At 45.3% G+C, this 23,170-nt stretch overlaps 1 protein-coding gene across 1 annotated transcript; it reads right to left on the reverse strand.

The window, feature by feature from the left end:
* Window positions 1-4,894: 4,894 nt before the first annotated feature.
* LOC119543178 (phytanoyl-CoA dioxygenase, peroxisomal-like) lies at window positions 4,895-22,805 on the reverse strand. The gene is made up of 9 exons (XM_037847885.1): window positions 22,704-22,805; window positions 20,201-20,259; window positions 16,088-16,198; window positions 15,302-15,470; window positions 12,263-12,344; window positions 10,569-10,750; window positions 8,963-9,112; window positions 7,030-7,164; window positions 4,895-5,220 (listed from the first exon to the last, which is right to left on the reverse strand). The coding sequence occupies exons 1-9, from the start codon at window positions 22,776-22,778 to the stop codon at window positions 5,167-5,169; spliced, it is 1,017 nt and encodes a 338-aa protein (XP_037703813.1). The 5' UTR covers window positions 22,779-22,805; the 3' UTR covers window positions 4,895-5,166.
* Between the last annotated feature and the right edge of the window lie 365 nt (window positions 22,806-23,170).

Below are 23,170 nucleotides of genomic sequence, written 5' to 3' on the forward strand. Positions count from 1 at the left end.
TGATGAAAAAGTAGAGGTGATGGATATCAGTGATGGTAGCACAATACTTTGAATGTAATTAATAAAACTGAATTATGCATTTGAACGTGGTTAAAATGGGAAACTTTGAGTTGCACATTTGTTCCTCCAGGAAACATTTTTTTAAAATAGGAGATTAGATACTGACTCAGTTGTCCATTTGCCAATAAATGTTTAAATATGTAGCAGAATTTAGTTTGAGATTTGCTTTGATTGTCAACCTGACAATCGTTGAAAGCAGATGATATTAAAATATTGAATAACCAGTGAGCCCTGGAGGGTGCAGTGCTGGGGCAGGTCCTAGGGGCTTCCTGCCAGCCCAGTCTTGGCCCCTTTGGCTGCTGGATTTGGGGGAAGGTGGGGAGGGGTCTCAAGACAGAGGCTGGAGCAGCTGGGATGGAGTGCCTGCACTTGAGAGTGGAGGCCTTTGGACAATAGCTATTTGCTGACTCTTAGGAGGGCATTTCAATATTTTATCAGCAGATCCAACGTTGCTGGGGCACCCTCGCTCAGTGTCACCTCTGGAAAAGGGCCCATTCTGGCCTATGTGGGTTCACATCATTGTTATATACCTCTCAAAACCCGCTTCCCTTTCGCTTTGCTGTCCCCGCTTTTCATCTTTGCTTTGTTGCGAAGTGCTACACCATTTCTCCTACCCACAAAGAAGAAATATTTTCACTAATATATTAGGATTTAATGCCCCCCTTCCAGAGGTACTAGCATTTGAAAAGAGAATGTCTACAAAGTGGCTCAGCCTTCAAACTCGTAGCTAGTGGTGGGATTTCAGGCACTGATAGAAGAAAATTTGAGGGTGGAATCTTCTCAAAGTTCTTCAAGCCTAAGGGTGAGGCATCCCTGTTTAGGGCAAGGAGGAGTGGCTGGTTTCTATTTGGAATCCCTTTGTCCTGTGTACTCCCAGAACCAGCCTTATGTGAATCGAATCAATAGGTCGAGAGCAGAATGTCCCAGCCAAAGCCCACACGCTAGTTCTGAGAGATGAAGGAACTTACAAGTTAGGATGTAGAGTTTTCAGGAGGAATGTATGTAATAGTAAAGACGTGCAACACTTTTGGCAACTCTTTTTTTAAGGATGGGTGAGGCAGAGAGAGGTGCAAAATAGGTCAGCTGGGCCGCCCAGATGGCGCAGTTACCTTATGGAGTCTGGTTCCCCTCCCAGGGTGCTTCAACAGATGAAGGTGCCCATTGCTCGGGGGTCTCAAACCTGAGTGGACATCCATCAGGACGGATACTGAATGCACAGAGGCTGACTAATGGTGCCCTATGATGCATTTGGAACATCAGCCTGGCTCAGGATCTTGTCCCTACTGTCTCTCCCCTCCCTTCTAGGACACAGAACAGCGTTCTCCAGGGGACATTGGACGTGACAGCAGTCAAGTTGAAAGCTTCTGCTTTCTGTTAATTCCCTGTGGCAAGAATTATAATATCTGGGTCACATATATAATGAATGAGAGGGAAAAGTCAGTTTAATATTTCAAGGTCATGGATGATTATTTCAATAGTTTACATGGCACTTCAAGACTAAGGTATATACTCTTGGGCCTCAAGGGACCAGCATGCAAGAAGTTGGTCGCAGAAAGCCTAGAAAGATAAGAAAAGATGCTCAATCTCACTGTCGTGGTATCTAGGCTACTGGGACAAATACCACCCAATGGGTTGACTTAACAATAGGAATTTGCTGGAAGGCTGGCTCCCTCCCGGGGTCAGTAGCATTATGGCTGCCCAGCAATCCTTAGGTTCCTTGGCTAGCTCATCACATGGTGATGTCCTCTCCTTTTTCTTCTGGCTTCCAGCTCTTCCCCTTGGTTTTCTCTTAATAAGGCCTCTGACAACGGGATTAAGACCCATCTTTTTGGTGGAAAGGTCCTATTTACAATGGGTCCACACTCACAGGAAGGGATTAAGAACATGTTTTTCTGGGAAGCATAATTCAACCTACTATACTCACTATTGTCAAAAAAGAACAAATTATAGCAATCAATTATTTATGGTTTTTCTACATGATGGTCAAAATTTAAAAGATTTAGACCATCTGATGTTGGCAATGTTAGAAAAACAGGTGCCCTTTGAGGTAGTCTGAGGATGGGGTGGCCCTTTAGAGTTGCCCAGGGTTGGGTATTGGGGCAGTCACTGGAGCTGGGGCACTGGGGAGTGGGGGGTGGATAACTGTGGACGAACCAGATGAGGCCACCCCAGAAGGGGCTGGAGGCCAACTGCTGACCCCACTCCCAGCAGCTGGGACATGTTCCTCATCCCTGGCAGTGGTCTGGGGACTACCCTTTAGTGCCCACTTCAGCAGGTCATCCCAATAACTCTCTACAACTGCCCTCTAAGGTTGTCAGCATTGTTGCTGTTTTACAGATGAGGCTCAGAGAGGTTAACACACTGGGAAGTGATGGAGCCAGAATTCCAAAGCTCTCCACCTTCCCACGGAACCACCCAGCTCCCAAAGCATCCAGGCATGAGTGACTCTCTGCTCTTCAGGGAGGGAGACTTGGCAGAACCGTGGTCCCCATGTTTCATTTGCAAGGCGTTCCTCCTTAACGGTCAACCACAAACCCACCTGCTTTCCTAGCATAGGGCCCTACAAACGTGGAAAACAGCTTTTGAATGTATCATCACCACCTCCATAAAACCAACTCATCCTTCAGTCTCGTCTAAACTTCCAGGCTTAGGTTTAACTTTCCCCAGAAGAGGTTAGATCACCGAGTCATTGCAAAGTCATAGTCAAGTTTCAATCATCCTTAGAAACAGAAGCAAAGAATTCTTCTGTGGTCCCCAAATACCAAACTCAACACTCTCCAACATCAGTAACTAAACGTGCCTGTCAGCATCACCTCCTTTCCCAATCTCCCCTGCCCCCACTCAACACATCACATGGGAGAGGTCTTGGTGGAGAGCGCAGTGGACGTAGAAGTGACTGGAACACTCACAGAAATCCATCTCTGGGAACTGAAATGGGTGCCAAGGCTGTGCAGACCAAACATACCAATTTCTGGGGGGTGTTCTCTCATGTATGAGAACAGTCACAAAGCGAGAAGGTTGTGGTCACACTGAACAACCAATAAAGAGCAAGTGTCTCATATGTGAACGCACGCTAAGAGGTACAAAGAGTACATATTCGAGCTCGCCACGGAGGAGAGAGACTTTAAAGGACCTTGTCATCTCCATTAGGGAAGGCGTGATATTTACAAAGGGGGAAAAATCATCATTTCAGGAAATATGGGTAAAGTGACAAATGATAGAACACGTTATAATCAGGTACAGGTCATCGGTTGAAAGATTGAAGGAGATCAATTCATGTGGGACTGGATTGGTGGGAAAAGATTTTGCACAGGCAGATTTGGGTCGGTTTGACTTTTGGAAATGTTACCCTATTTCATCCACTGAGTCACGAGCTTTTCAAACTAAGGAGGTTTAATCTATGGCTTTAAAAAGGGGGGGTGGGTGTGCTTTGAGCACGTTTAACAAAAGGCCTCTCTGATTTTCCTAAGCTGTTAGACAGTCACCAACTTTCACGGAAGGGGTCCTTTTTATTTGTTTTGCTTTGCACTTTGAGTAACTCATTTTTCCTTTTGGATTAATCTCTGGAGGAGGGAGCTGAAGCCTGGCGCAGACGCTGTGCACCCACTGGGGAGCCAGGCTCCTTTGTCCCAACATGGCAGGATGTTCCCGTCCCAGCTTTCCATCTGTCCGACTGCCAATGGCGCCTTGCTTTCCCAGGGGACCCGCTGGCAGGATCCACGGGGACAACTCAAGCAGCACCATGTAATCTGGTTTTGTTTCCCTTTCACTTCTCATCCTAGTACACAGAGTGGACTCTCAAGCATTTGTTAAATGAGTTAATGGACAAAGTGGACTCAGAAGATCAGAAATGAATACTTCCTGTTTCGCTGGCATGACTTTTGCTCAAAAAATGCACATGGAAAATGGCAAATTGTACTATCCTTTTTCCTACTGAAGTTTGCTCTTTTGTATTTGTTCTGGAATAAAGTTTTCAAACTAGTTTGTACTCATCTTGAAATGAAAAACAGCATTCCATAGGTGCTGTTCATACCGACAATCCTTATTTTCGTGTTCTGATTTCTCTATAATCCAATTCCCTTACTCTGTCTCTCTCTCACCTCTCCCAGTTTCCACCTGGCACAGACAAAAAAGAGCCTTAACTGGAATTAGGAAAACTTGTGCTTAGCAGAATGACAAAAAAAGGATTCTGTTATTTCTTATTAAAGCCCCAATTAGATTTTTAAAAAAGAAGGACTGCCTTGCTCCCCTTAGCTGGTATAGAAATACAGTTAGTTACTGAAATAAATTCACCCAGCCCATGCCCACTGCAAACTCAAACTGAAATGGCGTAAGAACATCCTACACCTTGAAAGGATGTAGGCTTCTTTCATAAATGCTGCAAACATTTGAAACAAATGTCCTATCCAGTAAGAAATATTGGGAGAAGTTACCCTCTTCTTCATTCTCAAGGAACAGAGGGAAAGACTTGGGGAGACCTGGTCTGCTTTTTGTCTGCTTGTTTTTAATTCAATTTTATTGAGACATATTCACATCCCGGTCTGTTTTTAAGAAGGATGGTTGGTGGGAGAAGTTACGGAGGAAAGTCTGTCTATGAGCCCACCATCCAGCCCTGGTTTTCTCCACAATGCCTCTTTTGTGGCCTTCATTAAATGTGCCTGAATTATACGTTGTTCTGGACTTGAAGAGAAATTCGTCTTGGCTTGAAATTGGAAGGTGGCAGGTTGACAAGAAAAGGGATGCAAAACCGCACCTACCCCGGGCGATGAAAGTGTTCGTTACCGCTTGGGTAAGGAGCTAATGGAACGGAAGAAACAGACTCAACACACTTAAGTTCTGCACCAATCACCTTTTATTAGTTGTAACCCTAAGTCAGTTCCCTTTAAATCAATTATATCTCACTTTTACTATTTTTATGTCAGTCAAAGCCAAATCACTGAACAGCAAAATGAATTCATCGTTTGCAATTAAGTCCCTGCTACATGTTTTTTGGTTTTGTTAGCAAGCAAAAGAAAAGAATCACATCTTCTTATTAGGCAAACATTCTTCTTAGACAGCTTGTTTTCTCCTGGTTTCTTTTTAAAAGAATTCCAGAAAAGGGCTACTTCAAAGGTTGATTCTTCTTCCTTTCACAAGCCGAGCTCGAAACCTCCAGATATCCTGAAAATGTAATACCAAACAGAATGAGGTTATGGAACACTTCCATGTGCTTATTCCCCGGGGAGCACGATAGATTTCCAGAATCCACAAAACGGTAAAACAGGGAAAAAGTCTCCCTAAGAGTCATACTGGTTGGTGAATAGAACCCATCCTGAGACTCCGATAGATTCACTTACCGACATCCAAAATAGCTTTAGCAATACTGAGTCGGATCTTTCCTGAGTGGAGGGGCCTCTTCCTTTGCTTTCACAGGTGATGTGACCATCTGACAGGTTGGGTCCCACACAAACAGGTGAACACCCACTTTCCTGCTTTCCTTTATGCCACCTGCCTGGGGCTTTCTGAGGGTTTATGTCCCATTAGACCATAACAGGGAAAATTATTTTTGAACCAAATGCTGGTGTGGTGGAAAGAATGATTCTGGAATCAGAACTGGCTCTGAGGTCCACCCCTACCAATTATGAAACTTTGGCCAACCTCTCGGACAGTGGTGATTTTCTCACCACTGAGATGGAGCCACATGCAATGCCTTTTGGTGAAGAAAATACGAAAATAGGTATGAACAGGATTTTTTACTGTACAAAGAAGTATAGGGCATAAAACAATAACTATATTGTCATTCTGAGTAAGCCTGATAAACTATAACTCAGAGAGGAATTAACATAAATATGGAAGGCAACTCATTTAGCACAAATCTTGACAAAACTCAAACATAATGAATGTACACATTTTTTGGGTGCCTGAAAATTCCGAGTGTTGGAGGGAGGTACCAGTTGACAAAAGTATGTTGGTTACGGAAGGCATTTCAATTACCAGATGAAGCGAGAAGAAATACACAACATTTCTGCAAATGTGAAATCAGAGCTGTATTATCAGACACAGGATAAGATCATGGGTCCTAGAAGGAGAAGGGTAAGGGGAGAGGCAAGACGCCTGAGCTGGGAGGTGTTTCGGGAGACGTCCCCATGGCAGGGCACGACGTGCCATCATGTGCCTCACCCTACAAAGTACAGAGAAGCTCAGGGTCATCACCACACGCCGTGTACTCTGGGTTCCAGCACCCCCACGGGAAAGACAAATATTCAAGACAATCTCAGATAAGTCAAAAGAAAGAGGGATCAGCGTCTTGGTTCAGAGGCTAAAATGTACACATTCTGCCAGCGAAGATGCTCATTTGTCTCGCTTAATAATTTGTCTATGGATCATCAGCAGAACAGAATATGCCCTAGATAAAAATTATTTATAAGTGATACGCATTGATTGGCAAAGCAGATGAAATGATGCCTCCTCCCCCATGTAAACGTCAGCAATCTTCACCTCTGTTACATAGATCTGTCTTAGAAAGCTCCAGATGTAAACTTACTAAAACAAAAACTGGCTTGACATTTGCTTTCTGGGAAGTCTTACCAGATTCCCCAGTGCAGAAATACTCTATTCTATACACATCTCCTTCCGGGCCTTCAGGTGGGCTTCTGCTTCTCCGTTACCCCTCATCTTACTCTGGTTTCCGTTTATTTTCTGACCTGTCCCTTGTGGACCGGGATTTCCTGCACACCACAGGGAAGCCAGGGCCCTTTATAGGGACACAGGGTTCCCAAGTCCCCGCGATGGGGGTGGAAAACGCAAACCGAGATCTCACTGGCATGACTAGAGGGTCTCAGCCACACTTCTGGAATGAGCGGGAACCCCTCAACCCAAGGGAATAAGCACTTTAAACTTTCAAATGAGATTCAGTGTGAGAATTATTGAGCATCTGAAGAAAAGAAAAAAAAACTGAGATCTTTACCTTGTCATTTCATACAAACATACCTGCAGGCTGGCGTGAGATTTAGTCCCCAAACGTCGATCTGCGGCTGCCACAATTTCCTTCCCGATGTTTTCTTGGCTGGTGCCCCTCACGTCAATGTAGTGGCAACCGGCTCCGGCGAAGTGGCAGGAGATGGCCTGCGTGAAGGGAACCAGTTAATATCTGAGGCAGCATCTCGTTGATTCCGGCAGCCGAGCAAGGAGCCAAAATTTGGTCTCTAAAATGGAAGCCTGTTCCGTTGATCCTAAATCAGTTTCTGGGTAGCCCAGCCCGAAAGCTCACAGACAAATGACAAGAGCTGGGATAATTACCTCCAAAAGGTATACACAGGGCAGAGAGAGTCATTATGTAGCTAAGACGTCTTTGATTTCTTTCGCATTTGATTTTTCTAATGAGTGAATTATCCCAAAGTCCTAAAAAGGAATGTGCACCGTGGTAATCCCAATCTTCTTCATTGTAAAAGTTAGTCACCTGGTTCAATTTGCAACAGGAGGTTATTTCGGTGGCAACAGATTGTGCAAAATACTGAACAATACCTTGAGAAGGAAAATAACACACACTCTTCTCACCTCCTGAGGACATTTAAAGTCCAAACTGACACAAAGTACACACATTGTTTCCATCGAAGGTGGGTGGATCTAAACAGATGTAAGCCGCAATGCACACTGAAAACTCACCATCCCACTCACAAGTTAGTCTTTTTAAAGTGCTCACACCTGTCCCAGGATTTTATTCTTTGCCAAAAACATGAAATCCCCACAGCATCAGAGTCACAAATTCCATATCCCAAGAGAGCCCTGGTGCTGAGCCACTTTGAAGACGGGGGCAAAACAGCAAATGTGAACCTCTTTCTACATGTTTTTACTTATTTTATAATGGTGATTATTTTTCCCAAACATTAAAGTGGTGGAAAAAATATTGAAAAATTGATAAATCGGTAAGTTAAAACTCAGCATTATTTTACATCATTGCGCCTGCCCCCACTTGCCTGGCTCTGAGGTCAGATCCTGACTTTATTAAAAACATCAGTATTTTGCATGTCATGGATTTTTTGCATTAATTTTGATTTTGGGGGCACACCCTTCAATTCTGTATCTGAGCTGAACGCCTTGTTCGCCTGCCCTGGCCCCGTTCCTGGGGAGCCTGGAGGGAACATGAATGAACAGAAGATGAACCAGGCGACCCTCAGCCTCCGGGAGCCTCACAGATGAGCGGCAAGTGTGGGAAACCTGAGAGCCTCAGTGAGCCCCAAAGGACCCCACCATTTTGCATCAGCAGTCACGGGGCCCTATGAGCCCTCAGTTCTGTCAGACTGCCTGAATTTAGGAGAAGCAAAAAATCTGGGTGTTTATGAGACATCTTGGCAATTTTTAAGTGCAAACAACAAAATCATTAAATCTAAAACACTCTGAGGCTAAGAGGTAAAGAAACATGGTTACATGTCAAATCTCATTTCTGGGCTGCTTTGACTTGGACCAATAATCCTTTTTCCCAGGAGCAAAGGTATTATCATCTTTCCTCTTATAATGGTTCCTATGAGTTACTTGGATTCAAATTTTATTGTTTTAGTATTTCAGCCACTGCTTTTCCTTGAGGTACAAAGAAAGCAAGCTATTTTCCTAGAGCAATTCCATAAATGTTCATGATTCAGTTTAGCAATAGGATCCTGCTGATCCTACTGGTATTAGGATACTGCTTTAGGTAATCTGGATATTGCTTCGGTATCTTGATGTTAAGATATTATAATATGAGATTGGTAATAGGCTATTACTGATGAGACAAACAAGCATGGGGTAGGCAAAATTCTTTCCTGGTAAATGAAGTGGACTAACGGCCACTTGAGATAAAATTCAAACATTTTTCACATTTTAATAAATCCTAAATTCAGTTTCCAATTCCATTCACTTCACAAGCCTCAGCAATGGCAATGCGTACCTTCCGGAACCCTTGGCTTTTGTTCCGGCCCGACCCATGGATGAGCAGCGGGTGGAAGAAGACGGTGTCCCCCTTCCCCATCACCAGGTGCACACGGGCGTTGTTTCTGTCATAGTCCTGTATCCCATGGTACATGGCATTAACACCTCCCTGCAACACACAGGAGAAGCCAGGTCACCATTAGAGGAAGCACAATCCTTAAAAACTTTATCGTGACTCATCAGGGAAAACAAGAAATGAGGGCTCTCTAGTTCTTCCAGGAGAGAGATCTAAATTAGATCCTCTTTAAAAACATATACAAAAGCTTCCTGGACATCTGGTTTCAGAAAGCCACACGTTGACCTCAAAGTCGTTGATTCTTTGGGGCCAAATGAAAATTCTGAAATTTCCACCTACCCTTCCTCACTGAAATACAAGTGAAGCTGTCTCTCAGTTTTGCATATTGTGGCTAATTAATAATTCCTTCTCAGCATGAGAGTTTCCTCACCTAGTCTTTCGTGCAAATCATGCTCCTGTGACTCAGTATATCTGTGAGACGCTAACCATTCTCCCAAAACAGCGGAGAGAAAATGCTCAAAACCCACTGATGTCACATCCAGAGTAAAGAAAGATGAATAGTTAATTAAAACATTGGTTTTTGTACAACTCTTTCCAAAGCCAGTTATTGCTTTAAAGAAACTAAAGCAGAAATGATTAAAATTTACAAGCATTTGTTGTATGTGTGTGTGTGTGTGGGGGGGTGTATTCCCCCTCCTGAGTCTGACACATTCCTTTTAGGGAATCACACATCTGAACTGGATCCTCTGTTGGGATTTGAGCAGTGCCTCTCTCTCCTGGCCAGTCATCTGCACCTCCTACTGCTGCCACTTTGATCTGCGCATAGTATCAATGACATTGACATTGGACAGTCAAGGAGGCACTGGACCTGGGCAACTGAGCCTGACTGTTCAATAGACAGAAGCTATTCCAGCTTCCTGGAAAATAAATTCCCCAGTTCCCCCAAATAAAGTGCAGAATCATTCGCCTAACAAGTAAGGTCCTCTCCGATCTGGTCCTAACGCATCTTTTCAGCCTCATCTCTGCTGCCACCCCCCAGAAGGGACCCCAGCCCTGGCCCACCCAGACATGAGCACCCCGGGGTCCTCCCCACTCCCCAGCCAGGCTGGGTCACCCCTGCCCCCACGGCCTCCCCACAGCCTTTGCTATGGGACCTCCTACCTGGCTACAAAACCAGCCCTCTGCAGAGCCTTCACCCATCCCCCTACTAGCAGGAGGGGATCCCTGCCCCTCCTTTATTCCAGAACCTTCCATGCGTGCAACCCACTCGGCACTCATCACTCTCATCTGTGTTGACATGTTTATGTCTCACCTCTGCCATGAGGCTTTACAATCCCGTATCCCAAACACCCCACACTGGATGGCTTTCATGGTTGTTGAAAGAACACAATGCTGATTATTTTATCTGGCGTCCTTGAACTTGCCCCAATCTTCATTCCAAATTGTGGTAAAGAAATGCCAAGTCATTCATAAATCACTGTGTGTCCCCAACGCAAAACAAAAACGGGAGGCGAGACTCTGCCCCAGCGCGGCCGCGGGGCGGGCCTACCTCCCAGGCGGGGTAGCCGTGCGGCTTCAGGGGCCCCTTGTGCGTGCCGGGGAGCACCACCAGGCAGCCGTTGCTGCGGTCGATGTGCTCCATGGCCGTCCACGCGCACACGATGTGGTTGCTGGGCCTGAAGGGGAAGTAGTGCAGGTCCTGGTGCAAGGGGTGGCGCGATGTCTTCTTGCCTGCAAGGGAACCTGCTGTTAAAAGATCCGGGGCCCGGAATTCTCATCCTCTTCCCGCCAAACCAGAACAGCGACCTAACAGGCAAACCCCGAACAAATGATGCAACAGTCCAGGAACTCGGCCTGCCGCGGAATCCCCTGAACTCGGCCCCTAGGGGACACCTCGTCTCCCCAGTCCGCCATCCGGGGAGGGAGGCTCCGCAATTCCAAGCTGCGGGAACAGCACACAAACCTTGCCCAGCCGTCGGGAGGAAGGAAAAGTAGAAAGAGACAAGGGACTCTCTAATGGTGTATGTGCCAATTTGAATGTATTGTGTCCCCCAAAAGCCATTATCTTTGATGTAATCTTGTGTGGGCAGACGTTATCAGTTTTGATTAGATTTCTTTGAGTGTTTCTTTGGAGATGCGCCCCACCCAGCTGTGGGTGATAACTCTGATGAGATATTTCCATGGAGGCATGCCCCCCCCCCATTTAGGGTGGGCCTTGATCAGTGGAACAATATAAATGAGCTGACGGGCAGAGGGAACACAGTACAGCTGTGAGTGATGTTTTGAAGAGGAGCTACAGCCAAGAGGGACACTTTGAAGAAAGCACAGGAGCTGCAGATGAGAGACAGTTTGAAGACGGCTGTTGAAAGCAGACTCTTGCTCTGGAGAAGCTGAGAGAGGACAAATACTCCAGATGCAACTAAGAGTGACATTTTTGAGAAACTGCAGCCTAGAGAGGAATGTCCTGGGAGAAAGCCATTTTGAAATCAGAACTTGGAGCAGACACCAGCCACGTGCCTTCCCAGCTAACAGAGGTTTTCCGGACACCATTTGGCCATCCTCCAGAGAAGGTACCTGATTGCTGATGCATTACCTTGGACACTTTATGGCCTTAAGACTGTAACTGTGTAACCAAATAAACCCCCTTTTATAAAAGCCAATCCATCTCTGGTGTTTTGCATGCCAGCAACATTAGCAAACTAGAATAATGTATTTATTAAGACCGGGACAGCAGAATTTGCCAAAGTGTGAGCTGAGAGCACCACTTGGGAAGGCTGTTAAAATGCACATTCCCGGATTCTACCTTCTGGATCAGTCTCAAGGATGATGAAACTTTGGAGTCCACATTTTAGCAAACACTAGAAGTTTTGACAACTATAGTAGTGTGCAATTTATAACAATAGTTTTATTTTGCTAGCAAGAAGGCCTTGGATCCGGAATGCAGAATTCACACTCTCCCAGGTAAGAATGACGGCCTTAGCTCAGAGGTATTGTATAACAGGAGCCTAGAGGAACTGTTACATATATTTTAATGTATTTTGGGGAAGCCAACCATCTAAGAATTTAGCAATAACCCTAAAGAGAACATCTGAGATGACTGTTATACTGCAATGGGGTTATAAACTATTTTAAGACAATCATCCAAAGCTTGACAGCCATGCACTTGGCTGAGGTTAGAACATCACCCTGACATACTTTCAACAGTTTCTTCTCATCTCTCCCTTACAAATGAGAGCCCTTTACCTGAATCTGGAGGCTTGTTTATCAGCATGGTATGCACGGCCATAATATCGGGTCCAGTGAAGCACTCCACATATTTCAGAATCTAAGAGAAAAGGAAAAAAAATTCAGGGGAAATCAGAGGCAAAGGGGAGGGAGGCACAGACAAAGCCCAGCGAGGGCTCAAATCCAGCTGGCAAATCACACCCTTGGAAATGGACGAGGACCAATTTGGACAAGGGAAATCATCCTAAATCTGGAAGGACTTTTGACGGCGCTCTCATTTAAACAGGTTTTGGGGAGTCAGCTGGAGACCTAACTTTTTTTTTTCCTCCAAGAAACAGATGATTTATCTCTGAGATACCAACTTTGAGGATGGGGTCTGCAGCCAAGGACACAGAGGGTTGCCCAGGGAGAAGCTGTTTCCTCCTTCCTCGTGCAGTCTCCTCGTAAAAGATCCACGGAAGGTGCCACGCTCTCAGAGGCTGCTCTGAGCAGCCCAGGAGAAAGTGGAACTGTGGTCCTGTGCAAACTGCCAGCCAGGGGGTCACTCACACAACACATCTTTCCTGAGGTCTATGAACCTGCCAGAGTGAAGGGAATGGGGATGCAAGTCAACCAGAAAAGCTGGGCCCTGCCCTCTTGCAGTTTAGAGGCTGGTGGGAGGAACGATGTGAAACAAATGATGCCAGGGAAACCTGTGGTGGAGACCCGTGCTATGAAGGAGAGGAGGCAGCAGTGCGAGCAGGTGACAGGGAGGGATGGGTTAGTCACGGGCCTGGGGGCTGGGTGCTACCTCGCACGTCTTCCCCAGCCAGGAAAGTGGCAAGAAGCAGGGAGGATTCGACATTGAACTCGTTCCAGGGGCTTGGTCCTTCAGCCTCACAAGAGCCCCTTACCAGTACTGCCCCAGCAGGTGGACACCTGAGGCCAGCAAGATGCCCAAGTTGGCAAAGCCAGTCAAGTGAAAAAGAAGGTATTCAACGTCGGATCTCCCCGACTCCAAAAAATGAGGCTCGTTCTAGAGCTTCCTGACTATGTGACAGGGTCTCTTGTGATAAGGAACGCTGGCCGTTTGCCTATGGAACTCGTAAAGTGTTACAAAGACTCTAGGAGTAGTGAGGCCCCATAAGTATGTTCTTTGGAAAAGCCCATCATTTTCTGGGATTCACCTAGACCAGCGTTTCCCAAAGCTTACCCATTCAAGACCCATCTTCACAATCGGGGCCATACTCTGGATAGTTATTTCATCAGTGATTTCCCTTAGCCAACTCACTCACTCTTTTTACTTAGTCTTACCCTGATTACTAATATTCTTGAAGTTCTGGGTGTGTAGTGCTGGTGGGGTTTTTTCCCAAACTAAAATAAACACCTAAGTACTGAAACAACATGTACCTCCTAAAACCCTCGCATGCAGCACCAGATACACAGTCCACACATTAGAAATGTGGACATCACCAAGCTGCCCTTGAGTTCAAGCTTTTCATTCACGACCCACCGCAAACCTTCCACTTCCCCCCCAGGACTTGAGGTGGGAAAGCATGGTGCTTCCTCACAGGGGTTACTTCCCTCTGGAAGGGACTGGACATCACAGGCAGCTGGCTCATCTGTACAACAGTGCTTCATCGAGTCAAATGTTCTACCTGGTTATCCTTTCTAATAAGTACCATATGTAAAGTCTTCTCCAAAACCAGTCTAAACAAACGGTTAATAAACTATGGTATATTTATACAATGGGTTGCTTAAAGAGTTGTTTAAAAGGAATGAAAGAGATCATGAATACTGATATGGAAAGATGTCTAAAATCCAGTCAAATGGAAAAAACAAAGTGATGATCCGTATGTGTCTGTGGAGGAGACAAATTATGCCTGCATATACATGAAATCTTTCTAGGTGTTTATACAAAAAGCTAGGTGTGTGGGGTGGATGGAGATATCATGTTTCGCTTCATGCCCTTCTGTACAGGTTGAATTTTTCATAAATATGAATAATGTTTTTTTTTTAAATCTAATTGGAGTTGAAAAACAAATGCATGTCTCTATTGACCGGATTCATGAAGGAGAAAAAGTACAAATAGATTGACAAAGATACAGCCTCAGCAACATCACCTCTGTGGAAATGTGTCTATTGAGATTTGGGGGAGCTTCTTGTCTTTAACACAGAATTCCCCAACTTTCTCAACTGTGAGGCAAGTGTTGGGGAAGTTTAGGACATACTTCTCCCAGCCCTCACCTATGCCCCAACTTTTCCCCTCTTGCTTGTTTGCATGCAGGTGTTTGGTATGTTTCCATTTGTGCTTGTCTGTGTGCAGGTGTTTGGTATGTTTCTATTTCACAGGAGATAACAGGCAGCCCAAGTAGCTTTTAAATCCTTAGTCAGCCCCTGCTGCATGCCACAGCACAAAGGTTGTTCTTTGGCAAAGCCCTTCTGCCTGGAGTGCACAAAAGCTCAGCACTCAGGCAGTGCAGGGGTCCCTCATCTCCAAGGCGAAGTAAGGTATGCAGAGCTGCCATCCACTGACCCAGAGCTGAGGAGTTGGCCTTCCCGGGGGACCAGCCAAGGTGCAATCTTTTCCCCTGCTTTTTTTGGATCCTTTGTGCTGTGCAAACAATAAAGCAGTCATCTGCTGCAAGCCTCTGTTGTGCCCAAGCCTGTGTTCCCATGACGCACCATATAGCAACTCACTCCATGCAGGGTTTCTCAACCTTGGCATTATTGATACTGTGGACTGGATAATTCTTCATTGCTGATGGCGGGGAGTAGGTGCCTGACCTGTGCATCGTAGGAGGTTTTGCAGCACCCCTGGCCTCAATGCACTAGATGCAAATAGCACCCTCAATGGTGACAGTTAAAAATGTCTCCAGATGTCAAATGTCCCCTGCAGTGTGTGTGTGTGTGTGTGTGTGTGTGTGTGTGTGTGTGTGTGTGTGGAATTGCCCTTGGTTGAGAACCAGCGCTCTAGGGCCATATGCAGAAAGGGTTTAGAGAAAAATCAGCAGGTTTTAGAGGCAGGCAGACTCAGTTATTAACTTAAGGAGAAACAAATACAGGAAGTTCTCTAACCTCAGGGAGAGAGCAGTATCTGAAGAGCTCCTCATCTTCCTGGAAATCCTGGACTTTTGAAACCACTTCTTCACTTGGAATATATTCTGATTTTGCAATGGTCACATCTCTCATGACCGTTAATCCCATTGGCTTCACCTCCTTTCTGCAGATTTTCTCAAATTCATTCCTAGAAGATTAAATTGGAATATATCATCTGCTTGCTCCAAGCACCTGCCTGGCCCTGCTCTGTGGAAGGATCCACAGACTTCGGGGGCTGTTTCCATCTGGGTAGAATTACATCAGATGCAAGGGAATGGGATGTGGCCAACTTTGAAGTCTGGCCTCCTACCCGCCAGGCCGGAACCCACTGCCCAGAATTAAAATACCCCTTAGTGTGGGGCACCAGGGGGAGCATCTGTGACTTGGCTGTAGCATAGTACCAATACCAAACGCTTTCTCTAACCTTACCACGTGCCTCCCCATGTCCTCATCTGAGATCACTACGTATGTTACCTCATTCAGTCTTGACAATGATGCTGGGAGGTAAGTCCTATTCTATCCCCATCTTATAGATGAGGAAACAGAGGCAGGGAGCACTTAAACCACTTGCCCGGGGCCCACAGGGCTAAGTGGTCGAGCTAAGATTAAAACCAGGCAGTCTGGCTCCAAGCCCACGCTCTAACCATTCCCAACAAACCAAATCCTGCTATAAAAACCTGAACACACACAAGCAAACCTAACTTGCATTCCTATTACATACACTTACTATATACTTTTGTAAAATAGCCCATCGTGTTACTGTACCTAAAGCGTTGAATGTCAGCATCGGACACCAGATTTTTAATGACAAGAAACCCATTTTCTTCATAAAACTGTCTCTGTTCCAGGGTTAGAACATTGTTATCCAGAGTATATCTAAGAGAGAAAAAAAATGGCTAAATAATTCCAATTAGAAAATTCCAGCTTAACAATGTGTATTATGAACTTGTAAAATGTTGACAGTCTTCATCTCGGAGCTTCTAAGACTTTGAGGAAAGAATCTGAAAAACCGAAAAGAACTCTGTGCTCAAAGGACTAACTATGATCACCAAAAAGATGTGCATTAGTGGCAGAACTAACTATATTAGTTAATTAACTAATAATGACTATATTATATTATATCCATTCAGTGGAATATGACTCAGAAATTAAAAATGAAGCACATAGGAGGTGGGGCAAGATGGTGGCATAGAGAGGTGTGGAATTCAGTTAGTCCCCTGGAGCAACTAATAAACAATGAGGAACAACTAGTAAATAATCTGGAACAACTGCTGGGAGACAACAGTGACTGTCCACACATCATACACCTGCCTGGATTGGGTGGAATGGCTGAGATCACAGCATAAAGTCTGCATGTAAAAACTGCAGATCGTCCTGAGAGCTCTCTCCCCCCATGGCAGGCCGAGCTGCAAGACCTTGCTGTGGGAGAAAGCAGCATTCCCAGATCGAGCAAATACAGCTCAGCCCAGCTCCAATTGGGCTTTAATTAACAAATGTGGACTGCTGAATATAAGCTACAAACATAGACAAACCCTTAGCAAGCAGCAAAGTATCCTGAGCTTTCTCCCAGTGGAGAGGAGGTGGGCTGACGAGGGAAAATTTTTTAATTAAAAAATAAAGAAAAATATAGAGGCTTTTAGAGACAACCTTAAAGAGCCAGAAAATGCCTGTGCCCCGGAAAAGAGGGCCCAGAAGATCAGGTGCTTTCTCGGACCCATCAGCAAAACTGGGGGACCATGGACTAGCTCTGAAAAGGGGCTTTCCCTTTTCTCTCTCTCATCCTGAGTGGTTCAGTGGAGAAAGTCTCAGCCATTTTCAGTTCACAGTGCTCTGACCCAGACAGGGGTGGAGTTAACAGAGTCAGAGAGACAAAGGAGTAATTCAAATGCAGAAGATCGTTCCCTAAGGGGTGTACCTTCCCTAAGAGGAAGGATGTGGGGCCCAGCTCTAGTGCCGGCCCTCCCTTCAGAACTCAGACCCCAGTGCCTGGGGGAAAACAGTCAAAACAGAAACAACCTAAGCTGAGAATTAAAGGGGCCACACCTCCTTACACCAGTGGGGAGTGACAGGCTGACAGGCGCCACCTTCTGGCTAGGTTAGGAAAAGCACTGAGGCTAGAGGCCTCACAGGAAAGTCTGTCAATCTTCTAAGACACACCCTCAGGAAAACCTGAAACTGAATATAACCCCATTCTGAGACCACAACCTATTCTGTGCTGGGGAAATCTGATTGGGGTAACCAAGGAAACCAGATGCCTACACACCAGAAAACTACAACATACACTAGGAAAAACGAAGATATTGCCCAATCAAAGGAAAAAACTTACACCTCAGTTAAGATACAGTTGAGATACTGTTTCACTTTAATGAAAAACTCAAAGATTTTCAAAGAAATATGCTAAATCAATTCAAATACCAAATCAACAAGTTCAGGGAAGATATGGTAAAGAGATAAAGGATATAAAGAAAACACTGGGTAAACAAAGTTGAAATCAAAAGTCTGAAAAAACAAGTGGTAGAATTTATGGTAATGAAAGGCACAACATAAGAGATGAAAACCACAATGGAGACATACAACAGCACATTTCAAGGGGCAGAAGAAAACACTCAGGAACTGGAGAACAGGACACCTGAAATCCTACACACAAAAGAACAGAGAGGGAAAAGAATAAAAAAATATGAGCAACATCTCAGGGAATTGAATAACAACAAGAAATGCAGGAATGTACGTGTCATAGGTGTACCTGAAGAAGAAGAGAAGGGAAAAGGGGCAGAAGCAAAAACAGAGGGAGTAATCAAGGAAAATTTCCCATCTCTTATGAAAGAAATAAAATTACAGATCCAAGAAGCACAGTGTACCTCAAACAGAATAGATCTGAATAGACCTATGCCAAGACACTTAATAATTCGATTATCAAACATCAAAGACAAAGAGTGCATCCTGAAAGCAGCAAGAGAAAAGCAATGTATCACATACAGAGGAAGCTTGATAAGACTATGTGTGGATTTCTCAGTAGAAACCATAGACGCAAGAAGGGTATGGTGTGATATATTGAAGATATTAAAAGAGAAAAACCACCAACCAAGAATCCTATATCCAGCAAAACTGTCCTTCAAATATAGGGGAGAGTTTAAAATATCCTCTGACCAATAGACAATGAGAGAGTTTGTGAACAAGATACCTGCTCTACCTGAAATACTAAAGGGAGCACTACAGACACATAGGAAAAGACAGGAGTGAGAGGTCTGGAACACAATTTTGGGTGATGGTAGCACAATAATGTAAGTACACGGAACAAAGATGACTGTGATTATGGTTGAAAGAGGAAGGTTAGGAGCATGTGGGACACCAGAAGGAAAGAGGAAAGATAAAGACTGGGACTGTAGAACTCAGTGAAACCTAGAGTGCTCAACAATTGTGATAAAATGTACAAATATATTTTTATGTGAGGGAGAACAAATGAATGTCAACCTTGCAAGGTGTTAAAAATGGGGTTGTATTGGCGAAAAAATAAATCAATGCAAACTAGAGACTATAGTTAACAGAAACATTGCATTATGCTTCCTTTAATGTAACAAAGGCAATATACCAAAGCTAAATGCCTATAATGGGGACATAAGGGAGGGGTATAGGACTCTTGGCATTGGTGATGTTCTCTGACTCTTTTATGGTACTTCAGTTTAATTCTATGTTTCCTTTTGTTGCAAAAAATAAATCCAATGAGTACCATATTTTTAGTTTAAGTAATTATGATTATTTAGTCCCTTTCATGCACAACATAAACATAACCATGCTCTACTATCTTGTAAGTATTAATCTTATGCAAATCTAAGCATGATCACTCTTTGCTCTGTTTTATGGCTGTTTAAAATCTCTATGATTTAGCTAACATGCCTTGTTCCTGCCACCAACCACATTCATAGCATTTTATCATACAAATGGTGGACCAAGAATATACTTCTTGTTTACAAAGAAAACATTTTTACATAACATCTAATAAAGGAAGGAGGCTTAGTAAAAATAAAAAAATAAAGCACATAGATTAACATAGACAATGCTTTTTGTAATACAGTAGGATTACAATGGTATAAAACGAAGCCACTCTTTGTAGATAAACGACTGCAAAGAGATAGATCCAAATTTTTAAACAGTGATAGCCTATCAATAATGGAATGATGGGTGGTTTTTAAAAATTCCTTCTATTTCCCTGATTTTTAAAAATTTTCTATAATATGGTTTGGTTTCTAATGGAAACGGATCCAATAAAATTTATTTATTTTTATTTTATTTTTCATTTTTTCGTGATAACATACACACAACAAAAAATTTCCCCATGTTATCCTCTTATCTGTGTATAATCCCATGATATTACTGATATACATCATTTTTAAAACTGCTTAGTTGATGCATTCTCAGAAGTAATCAAAGTAACAAAACCCAAATAAGTGTACAACAGACCCCAAAACTCAAATCTCCCCAATCCATTCCTTTAGATTTGAATTGTGGCTTTATGAGAATATTCTGTGGAGATCAACATCTTCCCCTAAAGGTAAGTTAAGATCAAAGTCACTAGCTAATATGTCCATATAACCTAGCCACAAATTAATTTAAAATGTGACAGAATATGCATGACTTTTAAAAATCAGAGTATTACTTTTTGGTATTTTTACCGGTTTAATAATACAAATAGAAAATTAACCTCTCGATCTTCAAAACTATCCAGGATGGTGCTAATTAGAACAAGTCCTGAAAACTGAGGACTTGTATTTGAATTCTAATCAGGCAATAGATTCTTTTGCATTTTCTGTCCTAGCTATCACCAGAAAAACTCTTATGTACATAGAACAGATAAAAGTGAAAAAAATTGTATCTACTTACTGGAATTGTTGAGGATGGACACGGACAGGGGAAAGAGCCCCTGAAGTGGGGTGAGCTACCTGGTAAATGAATTAAGGTGAATAGAGGGAAATTTAAGAGCCAGCCTTTTCGAGAAAGAGCAGCGAGCCCTGGACTGGCTCACATGGCGAAGGACGGTTCTAAACACCCGTCAGCCAGAGTGGTTCACACGCCACCGCTGACATGGGGGCTGCAGCGTCAGGACCTCTTCCTGGTATCCCTTCGTTTCATTTTCCCAACACCCTGAAGAGGCAGTAGGAGGGACGGGAGCTCTTTATGGTCCAGTGAACAGCTCAGTCAAGGTCACCCAGCACAAAACAGCCACGCTGGGGTTTGATAACCTGTCTTTCTTTCATCGCCTAAGTCCTTTTTATTCCAAATGACCGTTCCTCCCCCTAAACTGCTTCCCAAATAAAAATTCAAGTGCTCATCCCCAGAAGTCTGCAGAAAGCTGTGCTACTCAAAAGAGGTGTTAAATTTAATGCAGGTACAGTCTCAAACATTAGAAACACTTTGACTAGTCATTTTAAAAGGTCTATAAAATAAACAAGGACTACCAGAAATTATCTGGGATCATTTTAAATTTCCCAAGGAACTAGAACTTCTTTCTATAAACTCTCTTTTCTATCCAGAAACCATAGATTATTGACAACACATCTTCTTAGGTTTTTTTCCCCTGTGATTGTTTCTTTGGCTTCAAGAGTTGCTTTTGGAATGTCACTCCTCATCTGCGTGCTCTGGGTTTCATAAATGATATCCTTACATAAGCTGGTGACCCAATCATCAAACAGAGAGGCGGCCAGAAGTCAGAATCAGGGCTGCTGAGTTCTTTTCCCCAAGGCACAAAGGTTAAAAGCCCTAAGACAACTATTTTGAGCGAAACGTATCTGCCAGGAGAGCCAAGAATTCTGCCTTCCAGTCTGACGTTTTTTCGCCTCTCTACCACTCCTGCATTCTGTTTTAAACTTCGAAAAAGATTATTCCTTATCCCATAACCCACTTTCTTTCGACACAGGTGATGCTGGGTAGAAAGGATCCCACCAAATTCTCTATAGTTTACCTAAAACCCCACATCCAGTGAGAGCTGGGCCTGACCTAATAGGGAAGCCACTAGGCACATCTGGCTAGTTAGATTTAAATGAAATAAATCAAATAAAATTTAAAAATCTCCAGCCACCTTGGCCACATTTCAAGTGCTCAAATCTACATCTGGCTGGTGGCTGCCATGCTGGACAGGGAATGTACAGAAAGATTCCATCAGCTCAGGAAGTTGTGTTGGACAGTGAGGCTGCAAGAAATATGGGTGAAAATCCTAAGCTCTAACCTTGGCCCTACCATGGAACCCAGCAGGTTCAGAGCATGCTCTCTTACAAGGCAGGAAGGTGCTGGGCAGGGAAGCCTCAATGCTAGTCCCCGGGTATTGTCAGGGGTGCTCAAAATTTATCCTGCATCAGAATCACCAAGTTAGACTGCAGACTGTTGGTCTCCTCTCCCAGAGGTTCTGATTCAGCTGGTCCGAAGTGAGACCTAAGTTCCTGAATGATGTTGACAGGCGCAAACGCGGAACCCCACTTTGACAACCACTGCTCCAGTCAAACCCTCTTGGTTCAGACTCTCCCAGCCTCAGTTCCTCAGTTTTCTCATGAGATTACATAATCACCAGGGTTCCCCTATCATTCTATGATCAAAAGTTCACACTTACAGTAGTTAATGTATTACTGCCTCCAAAGGCAGCACACAGCAGTGATGAAAATAAAACAAATAGCTGCTCTCAATCTTAGGACACAACAAAAGCTAATCAGGTGCCTGAAGGGAAAAAAATAAAACCAACCCAGCCAGAGATTCCCACAAAGCTTCCAAAAGTATGTCCTGAATGGAAACACTGAATCTGAGCTGGCCAGGAGAGTTCTCTAACGCAAAGTGAATTTTTGCGTCCTGTAGTGACATCTTTTGGGACCAGCACCATCTGCAACATCACAACTCTCCCGGGACGCACCGGATACCAACCACAAGGTCCATCCCGCCCCAAGTCCTTTTCCAGAAAGCTGACTCCAGTCCCCTGGGATTCGCGGGCACTCGAGCCCAGCAGCAGGTTAGGGCGCCGCCCGGTGACGGCTCCTGGAGAGGCCTCGCGCCCGCTCCTGGGGGAAGGGGGCCCGGGCGTGGCTCCAGGCGGTCCCGGCCAATCCCCCAAGGGCCGCTGTCGCCTTCGCCCTCTGCGAGGCGCCGGGCAGTCCTCACAGGGCGGCCGTGCAGGGGCCTTTCTGGAGCCAAGGGCAGAGGAGATTAGGCCGAGAGCAGGTGCCCTAACCACCTCCCCCTCGCCCTCCTTACGAAAGCGGGGACCCGAGTGGCCAGAGCAGGGGCAGCCGGCCATGCCGTGCGCTCTAAGGGCCACCATCCCGGCCAGGCCACCAGGGCCCCGCCCCGCGCGGAGCCCCAGAGCGCTCGCCCTGCGCCCCTCCAGCAAGCCCCGGAAGGATACCGCGGCCCCGGGCGCGGGCAGGCCCAGGTGCCCGAGCACGGCGCGCAGGCGGACGGCGGCGCGGGCCTCGGCCATGGCAGCGCAGGGACAAGGCTAGAGGCCAGCGGCCACGACCCTTAAGGTCCCGGGCGCCCCGCCTCCAGGGCGGGCGGGGTGGATAGGAGGGAGCGGGAGGGGCGGGAGGGGCGGAGCGAGGGGGTGGGTTGGGACGCAGGGCTGGGTCGGGCGGGGCGCGGGGCGCGGGGCGCAGGCACTCCGGGAAGCGGCGCCTGGCCCCGAAGGCCCCTCCTGGCGGTGCACAGAGACGCCCCTCGCCCCCGACGGGGCGGGCAGTCCGAGGCCCGTCGCTCGCCTTTCCCTCCCCGCACTCGGGTGGTTTAGAAGCTCAGGTATCCTCCCTGCCACGCTGAGAAGGGAGCTGGGGTTTGGGGGGCCAACTCCCCCAGCGCGAAACGGCTGATTTGGGG

Source organism: Choloepus didactylus, chromosome 8, assembly GCF_015220235.1.
Source record: "Choloepus didactylus isolate mChoDid1 chromosome 8, mChoDid1.pri, whole genome shotgun sequence".
Lineage (NCBI taxonomy): Eukaryota > Metazoa > Chordata > Mammalia > Pilosa > Megalonychidae > Choloepus > Choloepus didactylus.

Excerpts from the sequence above, each read along its gene's own strand:
- LOC119543178 (XM_037847885.1), bottom strand. The coding sequence starts at position 22,778 with ATGGCCGAGGCCCGCGCCGCCGTCCGCCTGCGCGCCGTGCTCGGGCAC. Across the intron at positions 15,471-16,087 it reads GCTGACATTCAACGCTTTAG|GAATGAATTTGAGAAAATCT; the intron begins GTACAGTAACAC and ends TTAATCTTCTAG. Across the intron at positions 12,345-15,301 it reads GATACTGCTCTCTCCCTGAG|ATTCTGAAATATGTGGAGTG; the intron begins GTTAGAGAACTT and ends CTTTTCTCTTAG.